The sequence below is a fragment of the Numenius arquata genome, chromosome 6, assembly GCF_964106895.1.
Source record: "Numenius arquata chromosome 6, bNumArq3.hap1.1, whole genome shotgun sequence".
Lineage (NCBI taxonomy): Eukaryota > Metazoa > Chordata > Aves > Charadriiformes > Scolopacidae > Numenius > Numenius arquata.
In genome coordinates this window covers 57,224,874-57,250,953 of record NC_133581.1, presented here as the reverse complement: position 1 = coordinate 57,250,953, position 26,080 = coordinate 57,224,874, and the positions used below count along the sequence as shown (strand labels likewise).

The 26,080-nt window shown below is 40.0% G+C and overlaps 2 protein-coding genes across 2 annotated transcripts in view; both read right to left on the bottom strand.

Moving 5' to 3' along the window:
• Positions 1-7,986, bottom strand: part of MIA2 (MIA SH3 domain ER export factor 2) — a 41,685-nt gene extending 33,699 nt beyond the window's left edge. The window contains exons 1-4 of the mRNA XM_074148626.1: positions 7,859-7,986; positions 6,231-6,364; positions 3,010-3,096; positions 1,523-2,672 (exon numbers count right to left, since the gene is read on the bottom strand). Of these exons, the coding sequence (XP_074004727.1) occupies positions 1,523-2,672; positions 3,010-3,096; positions 6,231-6,364; positions 7,859-7,973 (1,486 nt within the window). The 5' untranslated portion in view covers positions 7,974-7,986. The remainder of the gene's footprint in view (positions 1-1,522; positions 2,673-3,009; positions 3,097-6,230; positions 6,365-7,858) is intronic.
• Positions 7,987-15,053: 7,067 nt separating this feature from the next.
• PNN (pinin, desmosome associated protein) lies at positions 15,054-25,618 on the bottom strand. Its single transcript, XM_074148625.1, has 9 exons — positions 25,423-25,618; positions 25,030-25,101; positions 24,090-24,158; positions 22,866-22,938; positions 22,687-22,781; positions 20,579-20,654; positions 18,698-18,853; positions 18,477-18,615; positions 15,054-17,437 (listed from the first exon to the last, which is right to left on the bottom strand). The coding sequence occupies exons 1-9, from the start codon at positions 25,533-25,535 to the stop codon at positions 16,149-16,151; spliced, it is 2,082 nt and encodes a 693-aa protein (XP_074004726.1). The 5' UTR covers positions 25,536-25,618; the 3' UTR covers positions 15,054-16,148.
• Between the last annotated feature and the right edge of the window lie 462 nt (positions 25,619-26,080).

Here is a 26,080-nt window from a genome sequence, read left to right as displayed (position 1 = left end):
TCATAACGGCTTGAATTGATGGGCCTAAGTCTGATGATACAGAATAATCTTTTCTTTGTATCACATGTGATTTTCTTATTTCTTTCTAAGATCTGGATTGAGACTGTCCTCTGATCCATTCTCTGGTACCAGAAGCTCATGTTTGGAACATGAATCTTCCAGTGTTATTTCTGCTTCACCTTCCTGATGATGTTGCACGTTCATAGCAGTTCGTTCAGTTTGTAGCTTCTCTCCTGACAAGCTATCAGCAAGATCATCAAATATTTTCTTATCTTTTATTAATCTGGTAGATTTTGTTGTTTGGTTTTTTCCTCCACTGCCCTGTTTGTTACTTTGCACTGCCAGCTGAAAAGAAAGATCATTCTCTTTGGAGGCATCTGCATTACTGTTATCTGATTTGTTATGTTTAACCATAGTATTTTATCAAGGCTTATACTGAGGCCTTTTTCATCATGGAAGCTTAGTTGTACTGTTCTCAGCAAGCAGTTTTTACCTTCCATCCTGAAACTCCATATGTCTTCCAAGTGGCCAGTTTCTTCTGAAGTTTTGGCACCTGTTAAACTGAAGCCACTAGATGAGGGGTGAGGAGAGAAAGGTTGTTGGCCTGGAGTCAATTCTTGTGACTCCTCAGATTTCCGATCCTGTTCATCATTAAAAATATCCTGACTGAAATCTTTGAAGGTTTCATAAAAAAACAGTGGGTCATTTTTATTCTCTGGTTTGTGAATTTTCTCTTTTACATCACCATCCATTTTGAACTGTTTTTTCAATGCTGAATTTTGTTCTGTATCACAGCTTTTGACTTGTTTTCCTCTCTCAGATATTTCCAGAGTAAGACTCGGCTCACTGTCACATGGGGTCTTCCTGATGCCTGGATGATTATCTGCAGCTCCTGGTAGTTCCTGACTTTCGCTACTCTTAGAAACACGTTCTTCAGCACTGGAATGACTAAATAAGGGTACACACTGTCTTTGAGATACTTCAGGTTGTACTAGTGTTTCAACAGATAAAATTTGGGAAGCATCACTATCGTCAACTAATTTGACAAAATGTTTTGCTTTTTCATTACTGCGTTCATTATTTTGCACAGCTGGTGAGGAAAACAGATTGCTTTCTTGGATTGCACCCTCATCTTTTTCAGACTCCTCACTAACTCTCTGATTTGCTTGTACTTTCATTCCTCTGTTATTAGTTCCTTGTAATATTTCATCATAATTTTCAGTTTGAGAGGTTTCTTCACTAAAAAGTACATTATCTTGCAAATTCTGCACTTGCTCTTCTTTTGCTGTTGAACTCTGAAACTTCAGTATGTCTGAAAAATGACTAAAAGAGAAGAAATGGCTCTGTTCTTCAGATATGTCAGGCTTTTCTTCTGTATTTTTTGTGTCTGAGGGATCACAAGTCTGAGGTGGGCTAGGAGAAGAAGAAATCTGATCTGATGCAATTGATTCATGTCCCTTTTGATTATCATATGTGTCCATATTATAATTAATAAAGCTATTATAGATATTTGCATACCAACCTGAGTGGCCATGTTTGCTCTCTGACTCCTCATTTCTCTTTTTATCTTCAGTGTTTTTCAGCAGTTGGCTTTCTGAGACCAAGTCTTGTTCTGAACAAGGTTCAGTTGTCTTCTCTTTGTCATGTGTTAGTATATCAAAAGATGATTCTATGCTATTTGAGGTGCTTTTGGTGTCATTAAGAGTATGCACACTTGCTGCTATCTCTCCCGGATTTGGCATGTTACTGTTTGAATCTGTTATCTCTTGTGCATAAATCTCTTCATCTGTCACTGCTTTAACTGTCTCCTTTGATTCTTCATCCATGTGTGATCCTCTGTGGTCTAAAGTCTGCACTTCTTCATTCTTATTTGCTTCATTCTCTGTTTCTCTGCTTGGCTGGTCTTCCATAGGAATTGTATCCTTCTCAGCATGGCCAAAATTAAGAACGTTACTTAAACCCAAATTAAACCAATTTGATTTGGATTCTTGGCTTTCAGTCTTTTCTTCTTCTGTCGGTAACTTTGTGACTGCTGTTTCCTGTTCATTATTGGAATGTCCTGGCACACCAGAAACATCATGGATTTGTGTATCATTTTTTTCTGATGCCAAACCAACATCCACATTCTCTTCACCAAAATACAGAAAGTCTGTCAGTCCACCTTGAAACCAAACAGATGGTGGGGGTTCTTGTTCTTCCTTATCATTTGGCTCGTGTAAGTCATTTTCAGCAGTTACCACTATTTTTCTGCCTCGGTATGTATTTTCTTCTAAAGATTCAGTAATAGCTTTTAAGGGCTCTTCATCATTGTTACTTCCTGTGCTGAACCATCCTGCAATCCAACTAGACTGAGTTGGAACAGGTTCCAGTGGGACATTGTTTTGCATTTCTGGATCTTCAGTGTCATCTCTTCTGTTCTCATTTTTTCTCACCAACTTGTCACTTGCAGACTCCTCCTGAGTGTGAGATTCCATGGAATCATTTTCAGAAATTGATTCAACTCTTTCTTCCTTTTGCATGGAGTTTCTTGCATGTTTTAAGAGTTCATTTTCATGCAGCTTTGATTCTGCGTCAGGTGATGAATATTCACTGTCTTTGTTGTGATCATGTAATGCGCTATCTTCATTTTCAAAAGTGTACTTATCTCCATGAAGACAAAGGAAATCAGTTTCCTAAAAGAACAATATTAACTTTTATAATGCTTTCGTGTGTAAGTTTCTACAGCACTGTGTAGCACAACAATACACCTTTATTCTCTTTTTGTGTAGTTATAAGAGTGCATAACTCTACACAAAGGACTGTAATTATATTATTCCTAATGGTTCTATATCATTTATTAGATAAAAATTATTTTAGAGGACAATAAACATGCAAATGGAGCAATAATGAAAAAAAAACATGTTTTAAATGATCTGAAAGAAAATATGCATCCACACTTGATTTCTAACTGGATGTTAGGTTTTCCAATTGCTGTGAAGTACATTGGAAAATGTGGTGATGTTGGTTTACCTTGGTGAGCACTTCAACTTCTTCTGCGATAAAAACTTCTTCAACCTTCACAGCATCTTTTGGGAAATATCCAAAATCCTTTCCTTTCTGTAAAAAAATATAAAAGGAACGAGAGCATTTAAACTTCAGTGATAAGTACATTGCATATATGCTAGAAAAGTATGAATAAACAAATAAGTTTATAGGACTACCCCCTACCCCCTTCATTTTGTTTGATCAAAAGATTGGTTTACTTTTCCTTCACAAAAGTGTTCCATTTGCTATTTCAGAAAGCAAAGGGAAGGATATTACTCCATACTATTATTTTCTGTTCTGTTTTTATGAACGTGTGTTTGTGCAGAACCAAAGTAGTAGCTTTAATACTGCTTCAACTGAAGACACTGTTGTGTGCACAGATGGTCTCAGCCAGCTCCTACTAAAACTGGCTGCAAATTTCCCATTAATTCAAGTAGGAGAAAAATTGTGCCTTGATAACTAATGACTAATAACACTACAGAAAATAAGTTGGTGATAATACGCAAAAGAATCAAAGTAAGAGTTAGTCTGACCAAGAAACCAACCATTAGCTTTACATCAAACCATTGTTCATAGCCTTAAATGGAGGAATACATCTTGGAAAGCAAGGAAGAGTGAGGTACCTGCAGAGGTACTCTCGGATGAAAAAAAGGAAGACAGAATTTCACTGTTAAACAGTAAATGTGACAGATATTTACAAAAAAAAAAAAGTTTACCAATATCTTCTGGTTTTGAAGCACTCACACAGTTTTGCCAGCAGTTGGATTTGCATCAGTGCATCTATTCCTTCTTAGCTATTCCATAACTACCTGGCTGTTCTGACTACATTGACAGTTGTTCCAAATCATTAAATATGCATGATAACTTCTCTGGGAACTTCCCTGGGAACTTCCCTTGAGCACCGAACTGTGAAGCCAGGTCCCAATACCAGATCGCTGATTAATCAACTGTAAAACCTTCTTACAGACCTGTAGGGAGGTACCTGACCTGAATGTTTTTAAGGGAACCAGATGAAATCACTGTAGCCAAATGATTAGATGAAGGAGACAGAAAACTTGGAATTCATAGAATCATAGAATGGTTAGTGTTGGAAGAGACCTTAAAGATCATCTAATTGCACACCCCCTGCCATGGCAGGGACACCTCCCCACTATTCCACGTCGCTCAAAGCCCCATCCAACCTGGCAATCCCTCCAGGGATGGCACATCCACAGCTTCCCTGGGCAACCTGTTCCAGTGTCTCACCACCTTCACAGTAAAGAATTTCTTCCTAATATCTAATCTAAATTTCCCCCTCTTTCAGTTTAAAACCGTTACTCCTCATCCTATCCCTCCTGTAGGCCCCCTTTAGGTACTGGAAGGCTGCTATAAGGTCTCCTTGGAGCCTTCTCTTCTCCAGGCTGAACAACCCCAATTCTCTCAGCCTGTCTCCATAGGAGAGGTGCTCCAGCCCTCTGATCATCTTTGTGGCCCTCCTCTGGACTTGCTCCAACAGGTCCGTGTCCTTCTTATGTGGGAGGCCACAGAGTTGGATGTACTCCAGGTGGGGTCTCACAAGAGTGGAGTAGAGGGACAGAATCACCTCCCTTGACCTGCTGGCCATGCTGCTTTCAATGCATCCCAGGATACGGTTGGCTTTCTGGACTGCAAGCGCACATGGCCGGCTCATGTTGAGCTTCTCATCAACCAACAACTGCAAGTCCTTCTTCTCAGGGCTGCTCTCCAGCCATTCTCTGCCCAACCTGTATTTGTGCTTGGGGTTGCCCCAACCGATATGCAGGACCTTGCACTTGGCCTTGTTGAATTTTATGAGGTTCTCACAAGCCCACCTCTCAAGCCTGTCAGTGTTCCTCTGGATGGCGTCTCTTCCCTCCAGTGTGTTAACCACACCACACAGCTTGGTGTCATCAGCAAACTTGCTGAGGGTGCACTGTATCCCGCTGTCCATGTCACCAACAAAGATGTTAAATAGCACTGGTCCCTGTACCAAGCCCTGAGGAACACCACCCCTCACTGCTCACCACTTGGACATTGAGTCATTGACAGCAACTCTTTGAGTGTGACCATCCAGCCAATTTCTTATCCACTGAATGGCCCATCTGTCAAATCCATGTCTCTCTCAATTTAGAGACCAAGATGTCACATGGGACAGTGTCAAATGCCTTGCATACATCTGGGTAGATGGTGTAAGTTGCTCTTCCCTTATCCACCAGTGCTGTAACACCATCATAGAAGGCCACCAAATTTGTCAGGATGTCAGTTTGCCCTTAGAGAAACCATGTTGGCTGTCAGCAATCGCTTCCTTATTTTCCATGTGCCTTAGCAGACTTCCCAGGAGGATCTGCTCCATGGTCTTGCTGGGCACAGAGGTGAGACTGACCGGCCTGTAGTTCTCTGGGTCTTCCTTTTTTCCCCTTTTAAAAATGGGGGTTATGTTTCCCATTTTCCAGTCATCAGGAACTTCGCCAGACTTCCCCGACTTCTCAAATATGATGGATAGTGGCTTGGCAACTTCATCTGCCAGCTCCCTCAGGACCCATGAATGAGTCTCATCATGTCCCATGGACTTCTGCATCTTCAGGTTCCTTAGATGGTCTTGAACCTGATCTTCTATAGTGGGTGGTTCCTCATTCTCCCAGTCTCTGCCTTTGCCTTCTGCAACTTGGATGGTGTGGTTAGAGCCCTTGCCAGCGAAGACCGAGGCAAAAAAGTTGTTGAGTACCTCAGCCTTGTCCATGTCCCAGTTGACCAGGTCTCCTGTTTCCTTCTGGAGTGGGCCCACACTTTCCCTAGTCTTCCTTTTGTCACTGACTTACCTATAGAAGTTTTTCTTGTTGCCCTTGATGTCCCCAGCCAGATTTAATTCTATCATGGCTTTAGCTTTCCTAACCTGATCCCTGGCTGCTTGGACAATTTCTCTGTGTTCTCCCAGGCTGCCTGTCCTTGCTGCCATCCTCTGTAGGCTCCTCTTACTGTTCTTTTTCTTGACTTTCTTTCTCCATAAGTGATCTTTGCCAAGATTTGATTTTCCCTTTCTATGTAGAGATAATACCAATGATCCATCTCCCAAATACTATTGATCTATGACTGGTTAATATTACAAAAGAGATGGAAGATCCCTAGAAGCAAGCAGACTGCAGTTGTTACACTATTATGATACTATCCAAATTATTTACGGGGAAAGTCTTTCAGGTTGAAGTACTTACACTTCCTGTCCACAAATTTTCATTTTTCCTTGAAAGTTTGGAGTATACCATTATCTCTTCCCCCGTTTTGAAGTTAAGATACCGGCAATCGGGCCCTAAGAAGTCTGCAGTGGCTTGAACTCTGCTCATTGCCGCTGGAATAGTATGTAGAAAGAAAGAAACAAGTAAATATAGCAGCCATTTCATCTGAAGTCAGATAGGTTACTGAAGAAGTCTGATATATAAATAATAATAAATTAAAATGTTTGTTAATACATCAATATGTGGTTTATTATGATACTAATCAATTTATATCATCAAGGGGAGAGCAACTAATGCAAAAAGCAGCCCTATCCTGTTTTCTTCCCCATTTACTGCAGACATCATGGAGAAAAGCTCTTGTCCTATATGAGCATTTTCCAGTCCTTACTCAGGGAAGCTTTCAATGCTGAAGTGCATGTGGAGAATTAGCAAGTTCAACTACAAAAGCCAGATCTAAACAACTAAAAAATATTTCCGAGGCATATTTATAATTGTATATTTTAGAAATTCTAAAGTAAATCTAGCAATTATTTCAGAGATTTTGTCCTCTATTTTGGAGACATCTATCTTATGAAGAAAATAGATAAGTTTAAGCAATATAAACCTTAAACACATTGTCAAAACCTGTTTCAAATTCAGTTTGAATGACTTTAAATTCTCTTTGTCTTCTGCCCCTGTATCCCCACAGAAACCACTACTGATGTGCTCTGGTCAGGTTGGAGCCCTTTCCACATGCCGTTCCACAAAGACAGACATCTCTGAGCATCCAGAACCAGCTGAAGTCACTGTGGCTCCACAGGAACATAAAGATCCGTCAGCAAAGGAAATCTAAGGTCTCTTCTACTTCAGGATGAGCTACCCACATTGAAAATGCAATAATTAAGGCTGCCAAACCAACGGAGACAGCTTAAAAACAACTTCAATTACATGTGATTATGACAGGTTTCACAATGGTAATCAATGGATAAAAAAATGGGGCATTATTTATCACTACCCAGTTGTGATTCAGTGGCTCTGCCTCCTGCAGAGCTGTTTATTCCCCAGGGACTCCATAACTAGTTACTGCTCTTCCTTAATGTTAAAGAAAAAAATAAGAGGGTATATTAACACTGTCTTTTGTGAGAAGGATTACAAAAAACCCAACCAACCAGTTTCCTTACAGTAGAAAAAATAAGAATTTTGCAGAACAGGCTGTGAATGTACTGTAAACAAAAGATACATAGTCTTTTTTCTCAGTTTATAGCCTAGCAGTTTTGACTTTTTAAAAAAAAATTATTTTGTACCTGTAAAGAATGAGTTAAAAATACTTCAAAGCTGCTTTATACTGCCCGTCTTGAGGAAACCCTAGAAAAACTAGCTATTCAAGAGCATTTTTACTGAACTTTGATCTTTCTATACTTACACAACGCAATGCAGCAAGTATTTTTTTCTCTTTTTGTTGGAAACGTTTAAGCCTATTGCTTATAAACATAGTATATTTACAACAAACATTTTCTACGGCTACTCATTTTCAGTCTGTTTCATTGCTATTTTCGACATTATGGTTCGTAATAGCTGCACATACAGTGTAGACTTCTTTTGAAAAAAAAAAAAACTTTTTTACTTACTCTCGCATTCCCGATCACCACACTTCTTCCATTCTGAAAGTACCTTTGTACTCTGCAGACTTGTTAAAAATGAAATTACTAACAGCAAAATTCTTTGGTCCAAGATCCTTGACATTTTAGATTAAATCTAGAATGCACTGAAACTGTGGAAACTGCATCCGTATGTGGTTAGCAAGAATATTCTACATTATTTTTCTTTGCCTAACAAAACATTGCAAATAAACTTATAAACCTGTTTTCCTTCTCTCATCTGCTTAAACAGAAGTACACTATGCTAACCAGCTAACAATCTGCAAAATCAGGTGTCCTGATTATACGCATACCTTTAATAATTAACTATGTTCTGATAGCTAGACTGATGTTTTGAATACAAAGAAACTAGTTCCGGTCACATCAGAATTTAACCTCTATCAGACAGTTCTTTTGTACCGAGTTAGTGGCAGATTGTGTTAGGAGAAATGCAACAAGAGCGGTATTAGGATTTTTTCTGGATTATGAATGCACTTTTAATATACATCTTCCATCTGATTTTAAGGTGGACTATCAATTTTAGGCTTACATTGATTTACATGATTGCTAATATAGCTGCTGACTATTTTCTAGCTTTTTTTGGATGATAAACTATGTTTTGTGTGCACTGATGTGTTTTAGATTATTTACTCGTGGTCATTGGGAACTCAGAACAGAAATTTTTAGAGTTTTCTCATGCACTACATGCTAAGTACAATCCTTCCGCCTGGGGAGTACTAACTCAACTCCAAAGTCTTTTAAAGGTGCTTGGCAGTTTTCAGGCTCTTAAGACAACTAAAAAATCCATATGCTATCTCTACATTATGTGTCACAGAGCAATATACCAAAGCTAAGCAGGTGGTATGTCCCGCCTTTTAAGGAACTCCGTGTTTCTAAGCAACCTGTTATCCAGTATGGAGTTCTAAATAATGCTGAAGTAATAAATAAATACAGGTTATGCTTTAAAGTAGTAATTATGAGGGAGTTGTACACTGGTTATATAGGTATGAAGCTGTGCTATCAATGAAATCTTGCAGAGAGGTTTTTGTTAGAAGTCAGCTTTGCTTCAAAGGTTTCACATTGTTGTCCTGCACTTCCCTGGTCACCTAAACACAGTATGTCTAATTTACCTACAAAAGGGGCTTCACCTTTTGGTTCCCAGTCTCTTGCATGGGGTAGCCTCTTCTCTCGCTCTTCTTGATAGTGACTCAAGAACCTGCATTCCTTCCCAACCTGATAATATTTGCTTCCTAGTAGACCTGCCCCTCCTTCAGTCCTGAGCGTGACTCACACAGAATTCGCTCTGCTTTCTCTTTCCACAAACCTAAGCTGTAGCTATTTGCAGCATAGTTCCCCCTTCCGCCTGCTCCACAACTCAAACCTGCTGGACTACTGGTGCTTACCCCGATCTACCGAGCCAGCAAACAGATCATCTACCAGAGGTTGCGAGAGAGGGCACAAAATGAGCCAGGGTCACATTAACCAGCAGTGTCCTGCAAACAGAAAAATCACAGTAGATGACATGCCCTCCAGTTGCAATCTAACACTTTGGCCCCTTCCTTTGCCACATGACCTGGTAATCAGACAGACCTATCCTATGACCTGGGACACCAGCTGCCTCTGCCGTTTGGTAATGCTCCGGAGAGCTGTCCTGTGCACCAGGGAAAATTATACCAGAGATCAGCTGCACCCACTCGCTCCAGACTAGATTTAGGGCAGCCCCACACCCAGCATCAGCAGTCTTTCCCCTTCACGTCCTTGGATCTTGTGTCGCATAGAGGGTCAGTGATTGGGGACCTTCCCTGGGATCCTTTGGGTTTTTCTGTAGGAGGTGAAAGGGAAGAAATGGAATACCAAGCAGCTAAAACATGACAAATGCGAAGAAACCTGGTGAGAAGAAAAGTAGGACAGGTGCTTTTTTTTCTATTTCCAAGTTTCTACAGATTAGGACAGATAAGTGGACAGGAAGATACAAGAAATTTATATTGGAGGAATTTATAGACTAAGTGTTGTACAATATCAAAAAAAAAAAAGGACAAAATATTTATCCCACCAATTTAATAACTGGTCAAAAGAATCTTTCATAATGTTGCACAACAACCATGGAAGGTGGGACAAAACCCAGTGATGGACCTAGAATGGTCAACAGTCCCTTTTTGAGCCTGGCAACATGGAGCTGATTCACCTAAAAATGGAAAAGCCAGGTATTCTGACACCTAAAATTAGGTACTTCAGCGAGATTGTGTGTGAGGACAAATGACCAGACCCACACCTTGAGATCTGCACATTGTTGCTGTATTTGTCAAAATAGCCCTGAAAATGGCTCTGACTTCAGTTTCATATGGATACCCAAACCAATTCTAAGTCTTTATATGAACATAAAATGTTGCAGCTCATTCTAGCTACTCACTGCTCATTGTGTAGTTTAGTCTCAACAATGATTCTTCTAGGTCTGAAGCTGTTAAAAGGCTGATGAGCACTGCTCTGATCTCTGGTCTGTGTTATTTGTTCATCCAGTAACTTCAATAAGTCATATTTATGTCAAATATTCTTTTCTTCTAGGTGTAAATCTTATACGTGCAGAAGTTATACAAGCATAACTTCTAATCACCTTTGAACTAAAGTCAAAGATAAAGATTCATGGAGTTTATCATAGCTGGCTTCCAAAGGACAAAGTTTAAAGCTTTATAGCAGAGTGAGACTTCAGTTAATTTCTGTTCTACAGAACTGAAGCTACAAATGTGAGTACTATTATCCATGCAAAGCTAATGAAAGAGCAGGATCTATTTCCGACAGCTTTCATTAGGATAAAACTATTCAACTTCTTATTTGCGGTGACATCTTAGTAGTTTTAACTACTGAACTAGAAATGCAGAGATCCCTTATGATTTATTAAAATTCACAGAAGGATCGACTCAGAATTAATGGTGTAATTTAAATAAACCGAGTAGTCTGGCACATTGGATGGCTCTTTTAAGATGTGATTTTGTGGAAGTACAAGAGATGTTGCATTTCCCAGACTATTCAGTATCTGCATTAACAGTCAAGATCCCAAAGCAAATCATAAGTTGGTAAAAGTTCTCCTAAGTCCATAAACGTCAACACTTATTTTATAATAACAACAGCAGATACAGCTTTGGTTATACATTTATGATTAGCACCAAAAGGCTCCATACGGAATGTAGGGTTTCACAGTGTAGAATACTGCACTGATACGTGGAAGAATATAGTCCATGTCAAAGGCACTTAAAAATATAGTTTTCTTGACCTGGGATGTTTGGATGAAAATACAGATCAATTTTTACATTGAATCAAATGTCATGCCAAAAACCATTATTTTAAAAAAAACAAATATCTTTTTAAAATTAATATATCAAAGAAAGAAAAGGAACACAAATTCACTCTTCCAGTTAGACAAATCTAACCAGGTAACAGTTGTTCATCACCCAGATTTAAAGCAACTTTCTTAGCCAGAATAACAAATAACAAGAAAAAGCCATTATTGCTTCCCTATTACAAAAATGGTTCCAATCATGACAACTAACAGTGAATTTCTAGAAAATCATGGAACTTGTGACATATATTACTTTGACTCTTGATAATACGTTTTCAAGCTTTGAATGCCTCACGTTTTGCCATATAATAGAACACTGTCACTTAACAACTGCCTGAACAAGGTTTGTGGTAAAACACAGGTTTGCTATAAAATTGAAATGAGGAAAAAAAAAAATTCTGAAAGCAAAATTATATCCTCCAAAACACAGATCTCTGTATATTACTCATACACCATTGCCACAACTTTTCATCCCGTCATAAATACATGTAGTCTCAGATAAATACTTTTTTGAGCAGTGAAACTCATTTTAAAGGTCTGGAACATTCATAAAATGAATAGGTTTGTCCTGTTGCACCACAGTAATTGCTACAAAAATCAGCAGCTGAACCTGAATCTCAAAATTATAACTGGGACCTAACCACAAGGCCGTTACTTTCCTGATAAACGAAAGATGTTCTAGAAACCTATTTGCAAATGTTCTGGTTTTGGAAATTACTTTTGCTCTGTGTGTGTTTAGTTCACTAATACCTACTTTCTGCAGAAAAAATTATTTTCAGTTTTCCTTTGAATACATACAATGAAGCTGCTCTAAGCCCAAAGACATCACCTTAAGTAAATTAGCAGGAATTTGAAGAGGTGTACCTTTTACGCAAAGTCATGTTTCAGCTTATAATTAATGAACAATCTGCGTAAAATCTACTCTGACAAGGACTCTGAGTGGAGCATCATGGAAAAAACACATTCTTGGGGCCTTCCAGTTTATCTGTGCATCAGGACGGAAGGAGAGGCAACAAGTAAATGGTATAAAGTCAGTGCATGGTATAAAAGCTCCAAAAAAAACCCAAACCCAAACAACCACCTTATAAAGTTGTACTTAAAGCTAGAAGGGGCCATCTGATGGCAGCACTCCACAAGACAGGCACACAGCATACACGGTATGTTGCCCACTCACATAAAGCGTCTCAACTTCACTCTTCATTTTTCCTCTTCTCGATCGTTCTTTTTCCCACACTACTTGAGTGAAAAGAGAACAAGATAGTAAGAGATTTTTCCTTTGATCCCTACTCACCGCTACAGGGAAGGGAAATAGGAAAATGTTTTAATAATTTCCTACCCCTATGCTATCTGCACTTAATACTCAGAAATCCCAAACCGTTGTATCAAATTCAGTCTAGAAATTGTCAGCTATTTGAAAGAGTAGACTGGGAACAGAGGAAGGAAATTGCACCCATGGTCTCAGCCCTATCCACAGCTCTGAAATTGTTTCAGGGTAAGAGGATGGGACCTTGAGGGCAAACATAACAATTACTAAAAATACTACTGCTTTATAAAGACCGATCTTCATGCAATATTGTGTTAATAGTATACCACTACTCATACTATTTCTGTAGTGCAATATGGTTGGAATATGTAGCTTTTAGAAAACTCCATTCTTATGAAGTTATCACACACTGATGTTTATGTTGTATTGAGCTGCTTAGATTTAACAAGGCTATTAATTAACAGCACAGTTTAACCATGGCAATAAGTTTCTTCTAACAAACATTAAACTATCAAATGCATCACCAGCTTCATACTAAACAAAAAAACCTCCTTTATTTTCACCTTGTCAAAAACACATTGCTGCCTGTAATATAACCTGAGACAATGCAATCAATCCAATCCCTATGTAATTTACCAGGACCCACCATGCTGTGTTTATCAACTCTGCTCCTCTGAAACCAGTGGCTTCTGACTAGCAACCTACTTCTCTAGCTTTGCATAATGACTGCAGTAGTAGCCATTAAAACCTGTACAGGAAATACATTACAGCACTGAATCACTCAATTAAGCTCAAAATAAGAAACCTTAAAAATACTCAATGTTAAGAAAAAAATATAATTGACGAAATGTAAATGGCTTCCAAAGGCAATTTGAAATGTGAAGTTAGTTCAAACACATGAAACAGTAAAGTTTACTCAACTACTCAGTATAAATTTTGTTCCTTGTGATAAACTGCTGTATTTAACATCTTCAATAAGGCATTTGAACTTTTGCTTGTCCTTAAAAAAAAAAAAAAAAAAAGCACAGTTGTGGAATAATTGCTGGAGGTGACTTAAAAGTTATATTCACATTTTAAGAAAAGGTACAGTGTTGAAGAAAATTCTAGGGCGGAGTGGTGGAGTGCAGCTGATATGCAGGGAATGTATTCCACCATAGTTCCCTGGGCTGCATGACCTGCAATCTTAGAGTCAGCAGATTCTAAGGTGGGAAAAATCCCAGCATGGAGAGTGGGGCTGTGTGAGATACCATAGCCAAACTCTGGGCATCAGTGCAGGGAATGGGAACCTACGGTGCTACGAAAACTGACAAGCTGCATACTTGTTACCCTGAGCCAACAGTTGCTTATTTCTTGTAAAAAATTATGCCCTTAGGTTGAACTTTGCTCATTATAGTGTCATTATAACACCATAACACACCTCCATCCTAGAAGCTATCCGCCCCCAAGGTGCGACCACCCCTCAGAGTCTGTGCTCTGAATCTTCGCTAGTCTATACCTTTCAACACAAAGTGAGGAAATTTTACACAGAGATTTGTATGACTAGAGTCACTCAAGCTCTACCTGAAAGGTAAAGAATAGTATAAAAATGGCTTAAGAATGGAGGGGTGTTAGGGAAGATACCATCACAGACAAGTCAGGAAGACACCATCATGAACCATCACTGACTTCTGGGACCAGTCGACTGGCTGAGCCTCTCCTCCACCCCACCCCAATAGGGACACCTACTGGGTGAGATCCAAATCTAAACACTCAGCTACACCCAGTGCTTCCCCGGGAAACTTAGAAATCTCTAGATCGAGTTGCTTCATGCTACTATATTACTTGAGGTGGTTTATGCTGCTATATTACTTGCACGTGCTTTGCAGACAGTCCAAAAGAATCTGCACTTCTGTTGCTTCAGTAAACTGCACTCTTCATTAATCGAGCCAGAGTTCTCATTGAACGTGACCAAACTCCTTAAATCTGGCCATACCAGTTCATTGAATGCAACTAGACCGAAAGTGCATATATGCTATTGTGGCAAAGGGACTGAAGAATCAGAATAAAGTATTGAACTTGTTGAGAAGGGGGAAGCTGGAGGACCTTTCCCTCTGTGTCTATTTCTGCTAAAAGAACACTCCACTTCATCCCTTGCTAGACACATTTCTTTAAGCTAGTAAGTTCAGCACTGCAGAACACAGAATTCTGCCACTACTCCGAGTTCAAATGCAGAAATCCAAAAATTGACACCCTCCAAAATTAGAACTCTGCAAAAGTCTGCTCTATGTTCCAGAAAAATGGGGTATATATGGCATTTCGTTCACTAGAATAAGCTTACATGTCATTTCCATTCTGAAGTCTTTCTAGGACTTCCTGGTCTGCGATTTGGCATATAAGACAGGAGAATTCTGTTCCTGCTGAGACAAGATGGATTATAGCAGCATTTCATATCCAGTTAACAGACATTAATTAAAGGCAGTAAGAACAATTTTGGATATAGAGCTTTTAAGGTACAGCCACCTGGAATTAAGATTCATGCTTTAAAATGTAGAAAGACTAAGGTAATACACCCATGTTATAGAAAACATCATAGGCATTGAGAGAGTAGTCTACAAAGCCACATTTATTTGCACATGTACAGAACAGAGCGACAGATGTTATTGTTTTCCATACAAAATTATATAAAAACAGTATTCACCTTCATAGATAACACCATACCACTTTAAGTTGTATTAAATACATTCGGAAAGCATTCTTGCACGCACACAACATTAGTATTAGGTAGTCCCAGGTAACTCCAACACTGCACTGTAATTATTCCTACTGGTATGAAAGGATCAAAGATTAGTCTGCAACTAAAATAAAAAGAATCCTGGTTGAGAAGCAAGCTGAAGTCTTTCCTCCATTGGCCATCAAAGCAATGAACATCATTAAACAGATTAATTGTATCCAGAACATAGATGTAAATACTACCAAAGCACCTGAAGAAGGTAGATAAGAGCTCAGGTCAGTCTGGAATTACCACTGTCTTGGCCAGTGTTAACATGCCATTTAATCACTGCTTGCCTATGGATAGGAAAAAGTTTTATAAAACTGGAAGATAGAGTTGAGCAAGAGCTTGTTATTACAGAAGAAAGCAAAGGTATAGATCCAGATCAATTTCCTTTCCTACCCAGCACTGGAGAGATTACTCCCTTTACCGGGTCTTAAGATTCCCGTTCTTGCAAGGAATAGAGGGAAAAAGCAGAATTTTACATTTCCTGCAACATTGCCTCCCTACGTGTGGTCTAAAAGGGGAATTTAATTGTCAACAGGACATCTCAAACAATTTATTTAAAATGCACATTTATTTCTACAAAAAAAAAAAAAGTGTATGATACAGAAGCGATCACACCTACTTAAAGGTTTACCTATTAAAATATACAGAGGATCTTAATGAGTACAGGATATTTAAAAAAAGATGCAAAGGAGTGTTAATCTTTTATTTTTACATTTTCAGGAACTTCACACAATTTTGGTAAGTAACCTTTTACAAAATTATGTAAAAAGTACAAGAATGCCTGGTAAACAGTCTGCATTTTTCCAAAAGATTTTTTACAGCATGCAATTCTTAAGGCAGCCTTCTCCTCCTCCTGACAAGGAATCCTTTCGCTCAAATAATCTTCTGCTGCAAAGATTAGGCTAAGGAAGCTTGGTCTCTTCTGTTAACGCCTTTTGTCTTTCCTGTCTGATTTACGGTCTCTTTCACTCCGTGAAGTTCTCTTGCCTGACCGACTACTCTCTGATATAGACCTCTTTCTGTCAGATCTTGAACTTTTATCCTTTGAGCTTTTGGCATCTCTACTCCCACCTTTTGAGGACTTGTGACTTCTATCTACTCCTGAAGCATCCCTCCGCTTCCTGTCTGTGCTCCTTCTGCGTTTTCTATCTCTGTTATGCCCTCTCCCTCGGCTTCGACTCCGACTTTCACTAGTGCTAGAGCTACTGCTGCTAGTGTCCCTGCTAGTAGTCCCACTTGTAGTGCTGCTGCTGGTGGAACTACTCCGACTGCTACTGCTGCCAGTGCTGGAGCTACTGCCACTACTGGTACTGCTCGAAGTGCTACTGCTACTACTGCTGCTGCTGCTACGGCTATGACTCTTACCAGTTTTGTTCCCTGCCCTACCCCTGCTTCTACTCCTAGTCTTATTCTTAATTTCTACACTTGGTGCCTGACTCTGCTCTGTCTGCGCCTCAACCACCTTTACGGACACCACAGCATTTTCATCCTTGTCTGCCTGGGGCTCTGTATCCTGAGTGGCCTGAGACAACTGTGGTGACTGTGGCAGTGGCACAGACTGTGGCTGAGAGGGAGCCTCGGCCACGGGTTCTGGTTGAGCTTCAGGTGCCTTTTCCTGTTTTTCTTCAGGTTCAGCTTCAATTTCTCCTTTAATACCTTTCTCCTTCTCGGGAGAAGGAACATTACTCACTTTTTCTGGCTGAACATCAGACTCTGTTTCTGGTTCTGCTTCTTTGCCATTTTCATTTTCTACAGGTTCTACACTATCTGCCTCATTCATTTCAGCCACATCCTGCTCATTATCCACTGGCTGAACGTTTTCACTTTCCTCTTTTACAACTGTGACCTCTTCATGCTGACCATCCTCTTGCTTGTCATTCTCCCTTACCTCAGTAGTCTCTTCTACTTTAATCTCCATTTCATGTTTCTGTTCATCCTCTTCCTGTTCTTTCTCTCCATCGCTATGCCCTGAACCTATTTTTCCCTTTTCCTCCCCTACCTCCTCCATTTCTACATCATTGTGCTGATTACCTGTCTCCAACTCTTCCACCTGCTGAGCCGCCTTACCCTCTTCCTGCTCCTTGTTCTGTTCTTCCTTCTTTTCTTCATTCTGCACCTCCTGTTGTTCTTTTTCCTTCACAGATTGTCTTCTGGGCCTGGCCTCCATTTTGTTAATCTGCTCTGCAAATTCATTTCGCCTGCTTTCAAAGAGTGCTGGGGAATAAATGCACAAATAATAGTTTCAGATAATGTACAGACACTGAAGTCTATTTTCTCCTTAATTATGAGCTAATAAGTTATCAGATTGTTTTAACTTATAAATACAGCATCCTTATTCATTCTGAAGTAGCAAGCCATTCATGCATAATGAAAAAGACTGCTAGTAACCTTAAGAAAACAAAGCAAAGGGGATAGTCAGCTCAGTTGAGTATCAGAACAGCAAAGCCCTAGATCTAAGCTAACAAAAAGAGGTTTTGACTTCATTAAAATCAATCAAAACAACAGTGTATCAAAATAATACCTTAATTTCCTGGTATTTATATATTAACAAGGTTATACATCCTAAGGTAAACAAAAGACAGTAAGAATCAGCAAAAAGCTGGTTAGGTATTAAGAAAGCTTAAATAACGTAAGGTATTCAGACAGATGAGCCAGCTCCTCTTACCCCCCAACCACACACAATGATGATGAGCTCCTTAAGAAAAAAAAAAAAACCCAATACTTTCTCAGTTTAATAAAAAAGAGCAGCAGGACTACCATCGACTGCAGTATTTTAAATTGTTTTCCAAAATAAAAATATAGTCATCCTGTGAAACAGAAATGAACACACATTAGGGTAAAACGAAAAAGTTCTAATGCTGTGCTTAAGAAAACGCTTCTCCGTTCCTTTATAAAAACCTGCATTTTCTTGGGTCTTCAATCCACAAAATCTACCTTCGCAAAAACGAAGCTGCTGCAGTGACATACATCTGGGTACTAAAGCTGATATAAAGGACTACGTTTTAAGCACATACCTCTGAGATTATTCATACACCTCTTTTGACTTCTTGTAAGAGAATCAAAGCACATCCAATATAAAAATAAGTCACTGAAAGAGTAAGGTTTCACTTATGATGAACACCCGTGCAAGAACATACAGTTTTTCCTAACCATGAAATTCATGTATTTAAGCAGAGAGACTTAAAGGAAACTTGTACAGCAAACATCAGAGGGAGACAAGAACAAGGGCCTTTGTATCACCAAAGCCACTTACCATTCATCTTTTTCTGTGACTCTTCCATCAACTTCTGTGTAGCAGGACACATTCTGCCAGGTATGTAGAATAAGTGGGGTTTTGTCTTCGTTCTTATGTATTTAATTATTTTAGCGTTATGTTCATTCCATTCTTCTTGCTGAGAAATGAAAGAAAATAACCCTAAGATACAGAAGAATTGTTCAAACAAGACAAAGATAAAGAACAAAACTAAAACTCACCAACTGAGCAAGCTCAACCTTTTGCTCCAGTAACCGCAGCTCTGTCTGTTTAGCACGTCTTTCTTCAAACAGTTCTCGCCTTTCGTTTTCAACTTGCTTTCTTTCTTCCTCTGCCTGCACTTCAAGTTTTTGTTCAATTTCTTGACGTCTCTTTTGCTAAGATAAATAAAGAAGTATCTTGTATTATTTTTGTAAATCAAGAAAGTGTTCTAGTTTGGTCCAATTAAAATTTTGAATTATTTACACCAAAGGCATTCTTAAAAACACATTAAGAAATATCTCCTAAGTTACAGGTAATGGAAGAAGAGTGTCATTGCTTGCTGGCACCTATTTTTTTGTGGGTTAGCTATAAAATTATGGGCCTCTGTGGTTTTCTGTCTGCTATTCTATCATTCAATTTGGATTTGAATTTTCAATACAAACTTCAACATGTTTTGTTTCCGCAACAGCAGAAAAAAAAAAAGAAAGAAATGGATTTAGGTATTCCACTCGGAAGAAAGAGAAATCAGCGTCCCCAGAGGCAAATTAAGGACTGCAGACTGGCATTTGTGACCAGCAAAACAAATTACATTGCAAATAATTCCAGCACAGTACTCTTCCATACTTCATTGCTAATTAGATATATTACTGCAATCCAGAAATGCCCTGTTTCTATGTCCTAGACAGCAATATGCTTCTATTGTATAATAGTTGTCTATGAAAAAAAAATACAGTTTACTGCCCAGACAAAAAAATAGCTGCATCATAAAATTCCTTAGGCCTCTACTTTGATATATAGTTTTATATATAAGAGAAATTTTTATGTATGAAGTTTTATGTTTGAGGAGAACAATGTCTATACAAACTCTCAGGTAAATTTTGCAAAGAGCAGTAACTCCTCAAACTCTCTTAATGCAAACACATACTAATATAAATCAGACAGGGACTCCATGTTTCTAGACCATCCTAATCAATAGTTTCTTGTTCTAAAGGCAAGCAGGCAACAGAGAACTTTGGTCCTTTCTCACGTGCTACATGACAGGTTAGATAAAACAGCAGGATATCCAAATACTGAATCTGCAATCAATACCAACACTGGAAGCCAGCTGCGCTAACGCTACACAGAAAAGGCTTTAAGTTTAAAGACTTTGTATCTGCTTCCACCGGACTGCTGAAAGTAGAACTTTCAAATGCTGTTTGTAATCTAAAGGTTGTTAGAATTAACTGAATAACCCATTTAGGGCAACAGTAAACAAACACCATACCCTCCACTATTTCAAATGGCATACTAGGAATAACATTACCACCATCCCCTATACAAGTTTTTTGAAGTTACCACTGAACTATGCAAAGCCTTCACTTCAGTACAATCAGAGATCCATTTACTAAAAACAGGAACTCTTGATATCTATACTGGGAGGGGGAAGCCATCTGTAGTCAAACAGATAGCATAATACAACCATACATTTCTGTATACTGGGTTATAATTTAAACATCTGGAACGCATCAGTGTGGGCTTATTAAATAGTTACCTGATTAAATTCCATTTACTTTGGAATGATCCCCAAAAAATGTAACCAAGAAAAAAAAAAAGATAAACTATTTTGTGTTTTACATGTTTTGAAGTTGTACAACAATTAAAAAAACCAATCAACAAAACGTTGCCTCTTCCCTTCTGCAATGGTCAGAAATAGTGTTGTAAAGTTGTCAAATTGGTAGAGTCCCTTTCCTGCCTCCCACCCCAATTTCACTAACCCATACCAAACAAAAACCTACATGCACTCTTACCCATTTGTTGCACCTGCAACCTACACTGTGGGGAATTTTCATTCCTATTTGAAGCAGCTTAACCACACAATTTTGCTTTATTATTTACAATCTGATAGAACTAAAAATAAGTACCCTTTCAGTAGCAACTGTGGACTCCTGCTTAAATTTTTGAAGTGTGCCCATCAACAAGCCAAATATACGTCGATTCCTGAATAAAAACAAAAAAAGAAGGTTGAGATTCAGTCCAAGTATAAGATTTTTGTTTGCATAAACAGTCAGAGAAACTTTGCACCTTAGAGGTGTTTATTTTTAAAGGCTCAGTATTACTCAAGGCCATTAGCAATAGAACACATGTTGACTGTGCCGACAGTCAAGGATATATTTACAGTGACATATCATATTCTGTTTAAGAGTAAGACATAGCCCTTATCCATAATATAGCAGTTAGCACTGGGAAAATTGGAAGCCTGCACATTTTACATCTGGAAATAATGACACACAGGCAATATTAAAAAAAAAATAAAAAATTCAAAAGCAGAGAGTACTGAAGAAAAGGTTGATTAAATACAGTGTGAGCCACCAATAAGGAACTGGAAGGTCATTGGTCTTTCTGAAAAGCATACTCCCCCTTCCTGCCTGGCTCAGGGGACTAAGGAGAAATGGAGCCACAGAGGAGCGAAAGCTTATCTTTCACAGTGTGCATAACACTATCTTCTACAATGAGGCACTGCACTGTGGGATGAAACCAGAATTGCTCTCATCCAATTAAGCGGTGTTTGAGAAAGCTTAAATAAGTAAAATTCTTTAAGGAATTCCTTTCTTCTGAACAAGAACTAACTTCTTGAATTTCACTACCTTTTCTTTCCTTCCATTTAATCCCAAATTAAGCCTTTACAGCAAGAGGTAGATTCTCTTATTCGCCTTGGACTTTTACCCACTTAAGAGAGAAAAGAAATGCTACTCTCTTCACTCAGTACCACTCTACTACAGTGGTACAAACCTGATATGGAAAGGTAAAGGTACTTGTATATTAAACAGCAGAAATAGGAACAAATAAAGAATTGAGAGCTAGAGATTACTCAAAGTGTGTTTGTATATGAATGACATCCCAGAAGATACTGAGCAAAATCAAGAATTCAGTGGATGCTGTCCTCTTAAAAAGAGGCTCTTTCTACCAGAAGTCCCAGAGATCGATACTGGTTTTCTCATCTAGTCCAGAAGACTACTGAAGTGCAAAACAATTCTGAGGAAACAAACTTTTAGTGGCTGAAGCTCTGGGAGGTCCACTAAGAATCTTGAAAGTCTTTCTGGGAGGAAAGCAGTTGGAAACTAGTGATGAAAGCAACAGCAGCCTGTTAGTGGTGCTGTAACTGTAAAAGCAAGCAAAGTGCCTTTCCTGTGCTAAATTATCTGTGGTTCTTATTAGAGAAGCTCTCTATGGTTCCTTATTCCAGCTCTCATTCTTCTACTTATTTGAGGTATGGAGTATTATTGCACCCGGTGAGCCGCAGACTGCAGGGGATGCAGTCCAAGAGGCTGGACACAGTTGCAAATTTGCTTAACCAACACCTCTTTCCAATAGAGCTGCATTTCAGCAAGAATTTTTATAAGGTACCCTGACAAATTAAATATAGGAAAAAAGGAGATAAACATTGGAGGAATCTAAAAAGAAGCCAGCAAAAGGAAGGTCTGACTGTACATACGATAATGAGCCCAGACGTAAAAAGAGAAAAGAAACACGATGGAACTACTGCATAAAAAAAAACAACCACAAAAAAACAAAAAAAACCCAAACAAACAAAAAACAAACAAAAAAAAACCAAAACAAAAACAAAACAAAAAAAAAAAAGGAAAAACCCACACCCAAAAGCCTCCTTCAACCGACAAAATAAGTGATGTACCAAGACAGTTGTAACAGTCCAAACTGTTAAGTAACCAATGAAGTGATATATTTGTCTGACTCAAAGACCACCAGTTACAATAGCACCAGCAAATCTATTCCTGTACGTGGCCTGAGAAGCAAAACCCCTCTCAGTTACATGAAATGAACCATGTGTTGTTACTACTGTGAAGTATTTTGAGAAAATATGTTTTAAAATAAATTTTATAACATTATGGTACCTCTTCAACATCACTTTTGATACATAATAGCACCTGTGTAATACTCTTTAATTCTGAAGCTACTTCCTATCCTAGCACTCAGAAGTACCATGCTAGTGCTTAAAGAGATTTCTGCATACCTTTGTTTTCCTTTCTCATCCATATTTTGATCTTGTATAAGGTCTCGACGTGTTCGCTCTTTGGAGGTAGCCACAACAGAAGATGGCAACGTTGGCTAAAACAAAGAAAAACAAACTACTTAGTTCATGTTCCAGATAAGTAGGTTTCTTTCTGCACAGCTCCATTTATCATGTATTACCTTTTTAATATCATCATCCTCTCCGTCGCTTTCTTGGCGTGATTCTCTTCTTGTCCGACGTTCTCCGCCCAGCCTGAGGAAGAAAAAGCATTAGTGGTCACTAGACAAGACATATTTAGGACAGCACCTGTTCTAACATGAGAAAAATACAAGTCTGCATATCCAGTCAGAAGAACCAACGCTTCCAGTAAAAATCTCCCCACTGTTCCAGTGACCAGTAAGAAGAATTTTACAGACAGAACCTACTGTTGGTAAAAATCAGTGAGAGAAAACAGTTTAATACAACTTGAACAGTAAAGTAAAAGAAGAGCCCACATTACTACTGTATTTGACTTTTTTGAATACCTTTGGAATTTATTTTTCTGTTTTAATGTTTGCACTTTTCTTTTTCCAGAATCTCTGAAATGGCTACCCATATAAAAGGATTGTGAGACAGATTTAAATGCATGAAGATATACAGGTTGGTATGATTTTTCAAACGGGAAATGCTATTTATGCCAAATATCAAGAAAACGGGTGGGGGGGGGACAGAGCGCTTAAGACCTGAGAACTTGGATGAACTGAGGCTTTAACAAAGAGTAACTAGGCAGTGTGTTACACAAAAGTTATTTTCAGCTTTCTCTCTCAGCTTTGTGGTACAGCACTTTACTACCAGTAAAGCCGTTTGACAGTATTCATTTTGTGTTAACTCAAAAATTCAAAAGCAAGCCTTGCTTTAGTCAAGAAATACCACTACATGTAAGTGCCCATAGAACGAAGCTCACTGTGATCAGTCTCATCTGACAGATCTGCATCCAAATGTGAGAGCTCAGAATCTGAGTCTATTGTCAGTCTGTGCACATTCGATTTATTGAACAGGAGGCCTCAGTCATAATTCAGTTTGTGCCTCCTGTAAAACAAATCTGGGCTACTAAGCAGAATATAATATAGCAAACTGTACACCAAGCAAACCAGAAAATTCCAAGAACCTTCATATTGCTCTATCTTGGTATTATTGCTCTAATCTTTACATTGCTATAAGGTATAGAAGAAAAAAAAAATAATTCACCACAGTTAATTGCTATCATCCAAATACATTTCCAACAAATCTTGAATATGTAATCTCTGAAGAAGACAGTGAAAGTCATCAGTTATTAACAGTTATTGAATCTGAGCTTTCTAAGTTTAATACTATCAATTCTCATTCAGATAAAGCAAGCTCTCTCCACCAGTTTTTGCACCCACCTACTGGATGCCCCTTCAAGATCCCTCTGTTTGGCTGGGGGTCCTCCTCCACTATCCGAGAATCCACGCCTAGAAAGAAAACACTTGTGATCTCAGAACAAGTTAAACTAACCCAGGTCCACCTTAAACCTGCACAATCAAACTGGATTTTGGCTTTGTGGTCATGATGTAACAATAAATTTTCCTCAGCTCTATCATCATTTACTGTTACTAGTCCAATAAAGTGATTAAACATACTGCTTGTGGACCAACTAATTTAAACTTGAATTTCTGCACTTATTTGATTGACCAGCTACACTAAATCAAGCAGCCCCATTATGTTCAAGCGTTCATATTCGCAATAGTTTTCAAGATACATTAAGCTTTAACCAGCAGTTTAATACCGAAATTCAACAAAAAAATCCCCTACATACTTCATTAACAATGAACTACTGAACAACAATTGACATTTTCATTCTACTTGGGGAAGGGAGGAAAAGGAGAAAGGAAAAAAAAAAAAAAGAAAAGGAAAACCCACAGAAAAACATTAGAGGTTTAAGCTACATGTGTTTTAAAATTCTTGTCAGCTTCAACTTTCTGGAAAAGCTACCAGTTTCTTAATTACCAAAAGATTGATTTTGAATGATTTTATAAGGTCCCAGGTACCACATAACACCTCCCTTAACTTTGACACTTCTCCTTATTTTTCAGGCTAATAGCTGAAAGGATGAGGAGAAACGACCAGTTTAAACTTGTTATGACCCACAAGGAGAAGGTACTTTACACTTCAGGCAGCGATACAAAACCCCACACACCCTGTAGGCCGGCTTCGGTGCCTGAGGAGTGAAACGGCAACACGACGAGCAACGGGAGGAGAAACACAAAACACCCCAGTGCAAGGACTGCGAACCAATGCCCGGGTGCAGGGCTGGAAGAACCCCCGCCGCCCGCAGCTCCTTACCTCAGCAACAAGCTCCCACGCCCTCTACCTCCACCAGGGCCTGAGAGGGCTAGCAGTCTGTTTTGAGGGGGCCTGCAAGAGACAGCGGGCACCGTTAGCGCTACCTGCTCCCGCCCCCCACCGTCAGCCGCTACAAGGAGCCTCCCCGGGCCGCTGCGGCTCCCCCGGCCGAAGTGCCCGCGGCCACGACCATTCTCTCACGCACCCCCACGCTTGTGTTCCACCCCTACCCGCACCACCACGGGCACACCGGACGGACCGGGGAAGGGCGCGACAGCCTCTCCCCCCTTCACACCCCGCTCCCACAGGGGACACGCCAGCTCCCCTCGCTCCGGCCTGGCCGCTCCTCAGGCATCCCCCATCCCCCCCACCGGGCCGTTCCCCCCACCGCACCTCACATCGTTGGGGTCCCGTCCCGTGAGCTTGCGGATGTTCTCGTCCACGTGCTTGAGGCTCTCCTTGGCCTTCTCCAGTTGCTCCTGAAGCGCGCGCACCGCCACCGCCATCCCGCCCGCAGCGCGGCCTAGCCGGGGCCCAGCGCAAGGCACCGCTGGGTAACGGGCGGGGGGAAGAGGGTCCCGCCCACCACGCCGGCGGCCGCGGGCTGGGAGGCCGCAGCCAATAGCCCCTCGGTGGCTCCCTCCGACCGCCAATAAGCGGCCACCAGAGGAAATGGCCCGCCCCGCCGAGTCGGCACCCGCCAATCATCAGGGCAAGCAGGCAGATTGGCATCCCGGCTGACCAATTAGCGGGAGCCTCGGCCTGCCAAGCCCTGTGGATCCACCGAAGGATTGACATCGCTCAGAGCTAATGAGAACTCAAGGCGTCATTTTTCCCGCAGCCCAATCAGAAAGCCACCCCGAGGACGTTTATTCCCGCCCATGCGGGACACATCCTACTTTACCTACTCTCCTTTGGGGCTGGCGGACCCGCACGTGTGCGGCGGAGGCCAATTACCGTTCCTCTACGGAGGCCGCCGCGCCAGGCCAGCCAATTGGCGCGGGCGTTACTGAGGGCTGGCGCGCGGGCCGGTGAATGGCTGCGGCGCCGC